Source organism: Anneissia japonica, unplaced genomic scaffold (genome assembly GCF_011630105.1).
Source record: "Anneissia japonica isolate Jap-2015-1 unplaced genomic scaffold, ASM1163010v1 scaffold26_len2425191_cov177, whole genome shotgun sequence".
In the NCBI taxonomy this organism is placed as follows: domain Eukaryota; kingdom Metazoa; phylum Echinodermata; class Crinoidea; order Comatulida; family Comatulidae; genus Anneissia; species Anneissia japonica.
Genome location: NW_022685220.1, coordinates 1409469 through 1417166, shown reverse-complemented (window position 1 = coordinate 1417166; position 7698 = coordinate 1409469). Strand labels below are relative to the sequence as shown.

The following is a 7698-nucleotide window of genomic DNA, read 5'->3' as shown; positions in this document are numbered from 1 at the left end:
GATGCAATATGGCGTGGGCTAGATACTGTTGCAGCATCACCATACAAAAAAGTCAGTGGTACTGGTAATTGCGATTTTAAAAGTTCACACATTCAAATAAACAGATTTTTAAACAAGAGATATACTTGCTCAGTCTTAATCGAATTTGATAGAGTACAAACTTCTTGAATCAGCTTGAGTACAACGCTTACACAAAACGGGGATATATATATATATATCCCCCGCCGGACACCATCCCGGTATTTCTGAGTCAAGGTTTCGGGTCCTGAATTTTTTATGTTACTAGGCCTAACAATCGGGTATTAAAGTAGGACTTTTAATGATGATAGGCAGGCTAGGCCTAAAGTGTAGGCTAGCCAGCCTTTCTTAAAAGGGCACTTCATGAAAAGGGCGGTTCGTTCGAACCCAACGAACCCCCTGTCTACGGGCTTGGTTATTATTATTATTATTATTATTATTATTATTATTATTATTATTATTATTATTATTATTATTATTATTATTATTATTATTATTATCAAAAATCTTCCGCTGAATGTTTTATCATATGTGACATGCAATCAACTTTCATTGATAGGCTAATGTTGTTACTATGATTCTAAAACATAAACCGTCTACCATCACCCACATACAAACCATACACATCGACAGTGTATTCAGTCGGAGCAGGGAGATGTATAATAACGAAGGTGTTAAGTTGATGAGTACATTTGGAAAATGGAAAATATCAATAGTATATTTATGCTTTGACTTCCTTTGATTTTATGATTTCCTGAAAGCAAGAAATTTAGACAAGGGCAATACAAAAAAAAACAATAACTATCTTGCAAATCATTAGTGTGAATCCAATCTTCCATTGTTTTACTTGGGTGTAATTTAATAAATTAACCACTCCTTTCCCATTTGTATTTTTTAAAATAATTTTCTTGTGTTTTAGTTTCAGATGCACTTCGGCTATCATTTCTTAAGCATCGACTCTTAATGCTGGTCAACACCGATGCAGTTCTCGAATGTTTATTCGAACACCCCCACCCCTTTAGCCCGTGAGAAAACTAATTTTGAACAAGCTATCAAATCTTCCCTCGAGTCTGGCTATAAAAAAGCAATACAATATATCAAGTGGATTGACATTTAAATGGTACGTACGGTACACAAAAACTTTTGAAGTTAAGAAACCAAAACACGGACACCCACCTGTGTCGTTATTGTTTAGTTGATTAGAAGGCGTCTCCAATTTAGAAATCTGACCATCCCCATTCCACCGAATCCACCTGCCATCATCGGTTTTATCTTGCTTGATGCGGCACATGTCTTCTTCAAAGTCGCATTTCAATCGTTCGCCACCGATTCGGCGTTTTCCGTGAGCGACAATTGTTAAGAACATTATCAAACAAACTACAGCTCCACCTCTGTTGAAAATCATTTCGTCTTGTCGATGATTTTAACAGGTAGATGGTCTAACTGATCAAATGTTTTAATAAAGTGTCTGACTTCACCGTCACCTTCAGGGGCTCGAGTAACCTAACCTGCGTGCCCCATGGCGTGACTTTTATAGCACCAGCGGCGTCCTTGAAGGTTGTTATTGAGACACGCATTGACGCATGGAAAATCGCTATCCTGTACCAACCAACTCCATGCATCCAGGTACGAAACGCCGACCTTTCTTGACGTCACAATAGAATCTATCATCCCTGCTCATCCTACCAATGATTTATGCAGCAAGTGTCGACTTTGACTTCCCTATCCGCTTGTTACCGGCTTGTTATTACTTGTAGATTTGTCAAACAGAGTTCTATAGATTTAGTTTATTGCTATGAATTTATAATTGGTCTATGCATTTTTTCCCGGTCCACTTATAATATTAATAGCTCAACAGAAAATACAAAATGCTAAAAGGTATTATTACAGTGATTCAAAACCTAATATTGCAAGAATTACTGGTTTGCGATGGAAAGGCAAGGTATACATTATTAGAATGTAGGTAAAAATGGCCCCGGAAAAAATGGCCCAGGAAAAAATGGCCCCGGAAAAAATGGCCCCGGTAAAAATGGCCCCAGTAAAAATAGCCCTAAATGACAAGTAGGTAAAAATGGCCCCAATTAAAAAATTCTGTATTAGAAATGATATTTTGTTTCAAATCTTCAAATATTTAAATACTGTATTAAGCATGAATTGAATCAATAACAAATACAGTTACACAACAGATGCAAATAATGTACTAAGAGATTATCAGAAAACAATGGCCATTGAATAACATTTTTGATAGTAGAAATAAGTTTTAAAAAACGTTTCCACAACAAAATAGAGGAATGACATACATACAGTACTTCAACTACCAAAATATGCAAATAAAAAGTGTTATTCATGGCTTTTTTTTATCTTTGAATATTTTATCGTTAAATATGTAATTTCTGCAAAAAGTAAAATGTAAATGGCAATTTATTTGATGTTAGATTCCTTTTAAAAACTAAATTATTTCAGATTAAAAAATGCATATGGATGAAAAAAAATTAGTTTTAATACAGAATTTTATTATTGGGCCATATCTGTACTTTATATTATTAGTTTGATAATCTTATTCAGTTTCTTTTGATTGTTCAGTTCATTAAACCAAAATCATACTAGGCTTAAATATTGTTAAAGCTGACTGTACAACAGATACATAAAACATTATTGTGTTTAATTAAGTTTCTTCATTCTACAGAGGAAAAACATTCTTTTGTTACATTTTAAGTGTTAAAGTTCCAGTTTAATTTTTCATCAAGGTAGTTGCCAAGATAGGCCTATTTGTGTTCACTGAAAATTTCCACTTCTTTGCTAATCATCAGATACATGATCATTTTTGGCTTTCCTGTAGTCAACTATAATTTCTTTTGTTTTATCATTCAGAACAAGATAGCCTACTTTTTTACTACACCTTACCTAGGCCTATCAGTATCATTCGCAATGTTATTGGAGTGAACTGCTGTACCCAAAAGTGATGAAGATGATGGTGATGATAATGATGAGAAGGAGGATGTATTGTGATGGACTTTTCATACATTATTGTGTTAATAGAGTGAAAGATCAATGAACCTAACGTTTTACATGCAGGCAACCGATTATTATCCTAACCGTAGTCCAATCATACCCACAGGCGAAACTTGAATAGCCATTATTATTAATATCATTGATCTCGTGACACCGTCATTATAATCGTTAGCACTATCGATAGTCATCATAACAGCATTATTATCATCATCATTAATATTATTAGCATCATCATTGATTATTATCATCATCATCATCATCATCAGTGGCGTAGCTACGGGCAGTGCAGGGCCCAGGGCTATTATGAGCCCATTCATAAATAGACTTAAAAATAATAATTTCAAATAATTTCGAACTTAATTTTGAAGAAAAGAAAAAAAACGGCCAGTGGGCTTCTCAATAATATTCTGTTTTCGAAGAAGTAATTATTGATTAATGTGTTGATTTCAATTAAGTGGTGTATTCAAGCACTTTAAAAAATGGGTAAAAAAGAAATTTTATTCATTATATTGACATCTGAGAGTACTATTTCCGGTCATCTAGAGGTGCTATAGGCCCTAATCATAAATTGTCTTACCTCAGCCAAACCAAGGTGGGGTTCAGGTGCTCTTCATCTTCCACCTATGTAACTTCCTCCTTAGTCCTCTCTATTTCGAATTCCCAGATCCGGCACTGCAATTGTTTAATTTTACGTGCCATCAATTTTCCTGATTAATTTAGAAAAGCTACTGAGACCGAATATATGCCTCTCTTAAAATAGTTCGATTATCATTAGTATTTATAACTAACCTTTAGAAGTAGGGGCATGAGTAGGGGGTGAAGAAGCAATTTTGAAGATGACTTTTCTGAAAACTTTATACATCATGGGCCCTGCAATAATAATCTTGCACTGGAGCCCTTTCGCGCCCTACCTGATCATCATTATTATTAGCATCATCATTATCACTTTCACCATATTCATCATCATTATCATCATCATCATTATATCATCATCATCATCATCAGCACCAGGGGTGGCGCCAGCGGGGGGCCGGGGTAGCTCTGTCGGGGTGAGCTGCCACCCCCCCCCCCCCTGCCGGGGAGATAAAGCATAATTTGTTTGGGAGAAAAAAAATTATATGTATTTTCTACATATTAGTAGACCCACCATCTTTCTTTTACAACGGAAGCTTGTTCACCACAAGGAGAGTTCTTCTACGAGGCCGTATTGTAGGGCTATCTTTTATACATCATGAAACAAACCGTCACCATGATCATCATCATAATCTTCACTCACAGTTTTCCGTGATGTCAAGTTCATTACAATATCTTTCTCATCATCATCATTATCATCATCATCATCATCATCATCATCATCACCACCATCATCTTCATCACTTTTGGGTACAGTAGGCCTAGTTCATTTCAATAAAATTGCGAATGTTACTTAGTATGGTAGGCTATAATACCAAAATGAGGTAAGGTAAACGCGTGGGAGACCAGTGACGTAACGCCTACCGGGTTGGGGCAAAGCCCCATTCCCCCACTCCCGCAGTACAAAGGGGACCCGAAGAGCGGAATCCGGAAGGCCTTACTCTAATAAACAGCTATCTTACGGTTTAGTAGAAGACACCTAAAGCTAGCAAATTAAAATGATGTAAGGCCAAATTAAAAATTACTTGTTTTGCGTGTGAAATGTTAGGCGGGGAGGGGCGCTTTTTGCCCTATCAATCTACAGTATCAGTAATCCACAAATCCCCGTTAGATTAGATGATTTTGCTTTAATAGGCCTACAATAAATTATACCTGGTTGGTGAAATCATTGTTTTAATTCACTTAAAATATATCGATTTTGATTAACATTTTTTGAAGAATATTATTTTTTTAAAGATTAAAACAATAATTCCCACCTCTTTATTTATTTATTTTTTATTTTTAAGGTGTTTGTCCTGAATTTCGTCAATTTGTTTTGATTTACTGATAATTTGGATTGATTGATTATCGAGTCTCGATATGCACAAAGTACGTCAAAGGTTCACAAATCCCTTCAACAACTTCCAACATTTATAATGACAGTTGGAATTGTTTCCTACAAAACTTAATGAATACTGAAAATACACGAAGATCCGCTTTTCCTAATCTCTTGAAAAGTGATTGACGGAAACTCTCTGTTTAATAATTGATTCTTATGTATATGTTTTTCATTGCGAGACAGGTCCAGTGTTTTTCTCTGTAAACACGGATGTGAGATGTCATTATCTGGCGCAAGTTGATCAACCAGTGCAGTTTCGAAATGTAACTTGTTTTTTCTGGTTTTGTCTCTGGATTTATTCTTGTATTTTCTGCCACCTTTATTTTTTACTTTGTTTATTCCATTTTTTTTAGCACATTACTGTAAATTTTTTTTATCCATTCTTTTAGATTATTGTTTGTTCTATATCACTTTTATATTGTTATTTTTCTTTATTTGTTTTAATTATTTTCATAATTCATAATTATTCATCTTGGTATTGTTAATCATCTTGGTAGTTTATTATTTTTAGTCTTTTATGTAAAAACCTCTTATTCATTGTTTTTAATAATTACTGTCTGATTTGTTTTCAAACTACTTTTTTTAATTGATTGATAAGTTTTTATTGTTACTTTAATATTTTGTTTGTCATTTGTACCTATTTGTTTATTTTACGACTGACTTAATATAGTTTGATAATTTTTAATTGTATATCCTTGAGAAAATTCTTATTTAAATTATTATTATTGTTTGTTAATTTATTATCTAAACTTCTACTGGCTTTTATAATAATTTGCATATTATTTTTAGTTTTAATACTTTTACGTAGTAAGGTTTATATCTAATGTTATTTAATTAATTTCTGATGATTTAGATTGTAGTTAAGATGTTTTCTGTAATTTGTAAAGCGCTTTGTATTCATAATAAAGAAAGTAAAATAAAATCTAACAATATATAACTACCGGTATTGCATTGTATAAAATCAGCCTATAAGATAATTAAGTTAATCATAATTTCATATATAGTCGGTATTGGTCAATCTTTGGCGGCCTTCCATGCATATTTTTATACCGATATACAGTAGACGGATAATCAGTAATGGAGTTTGCTATTGTTCCACAGTGTATTGCAACAAGAATAAAAAATATACAAAATCAAAATAGTCGTGCTTATCTTCGTGGCACCTTGTGTACATTCCCTCAATCCAAGCACAAATGTTCTATTAATATCTCTTTTGAATCAATAAGCCTACAACGTCCGGGCGCTAATGTATTTCCCATTGTATATTATGAAGATCACAGTCATACACGCTGATTGACCTGAGAACAAAAACAATGCCAGTTCCGCATCCCGGTTGCCGATAGTGTATGCCATGTACCAATGCTTCCTCAGGTCCTGCTGCCGGGCCTCGTAAGACGTCAGGACTGTATTTTGGGACCACGGCCAGTTACTGCCATCAGGAAAGAAACTTGTTTTTATTAATTTCTGTATCCACATACACATAGGCCTACATTTTTAACTGTGTGTTCGATAATATATTTTCGAACTGACCTTCAACCAAATGGAGAGCTTCCTAACAAAATTTTTCTTAACTTTTCTTGGTGCCATGTATTTCTGAACAAAAATACTGAAATCGGCTAAAATATTCATCAATTATATTATCGAACACCGGCCACTTTATTTATCTTTTCTTCATTCAGGATATGCTTACCTTCCAATCTCATTGTTTTGTGTTCTATTATATTCCTGTTAGAGCCAATGTGAATAAATGGTCCAAGTTAAAACTGGGACCGGATACTAAAATAGGCGGGGATGATACAAAAAAGAGAAATATACAGGAGGCTATGAGCTGGGCCCGAAGGCTGAAATAATGATGACGATGATGATGAGGATAATGATGATGCTGTCAATTAATGTTGTGATGCTATCTGCAGGCCCGTAGGCAGGATTTTCGATGGGGAGGTGCGTTTTGCGACCGAAGCGGACCTTAGGATGGGCGACCACCTATCCCCGCGAGGGTGGGGGAATCCCCGGAAGCTCCGACAAATAGCATTTTGGGAGGCTTAATGTAATTTCTGAAACTCATACAGTAATTCGTAATATTCTATTTAAATTTTCATTCATTTGGGTATTGTTAGGGACCTAAAGCAAGAGAAATAGAGGATGGGGGTGCAGGGAGGAACTTTCACAGACGGATGGTCAATGCCACCTCAGCCCCACCATCGTTGGGGGCTAAGGTAAGAAAATTTATGATTATGGCACCTCTAGATGGCCGGAAATGGCACTCTCAGGCAAAATATAATTAAGATTATTATTCTCCATTTCTTTTATAATTTTAGGGGGCTCTCCACCCCTTTGAATCCGCCACTGTGAAGTTGTAACTTTTTATGTCCTTTGCATAATGTAGGCCTACAGATGACATGGATCAATCTGCAATCAGTGGAACCAGATAATAATAATAGGTTTTAAAAAGTAGAATTTGGGGGCGGGGTGTGCTCACTCTCTGCACCCCCAGCCCCCGCCTACGGGCCTATATCTGCGAGAAAATGTACGAGTAATGTACGTAAAGATTCGTGCTTTACAAAAATGTATTTATGAATGTGAATAATTTTTTTTTACTGTGTTATTTATACACATAATATTGTCAAAATTATACTTGCCGTTAAGTTGACCTGTTT

At 35.0% G+C, this 7698-nt stretch overlaps 1 protein-coding gene across 1 annotated transcript in view; it reads right to left on the bottom strand.

Annotated features, from left to right (window-relative positions):
- LOC117109008 (MAM and LDL-receptor class A domain-containing protein 1-like) overlaps positions 1-1586 on the bottom strand; it is a 20059-nt gene extending 18473 nt beyond the window's left edge. Inside the window, exon 1 of the mRNA XM_033251225.1 lies at positions 1195-1586. Within this exon, the coding sequence (XP_033107116.1) occupies positions 1195-1423 (229 nt within the window). The 5' untranslated portion in view covers positions 1424-1586. The remainder of the gene's footprint in view (positions 1-1194) is intronic.
- Positions 1587-7698: the final 6112 nt, after the last annotated feature.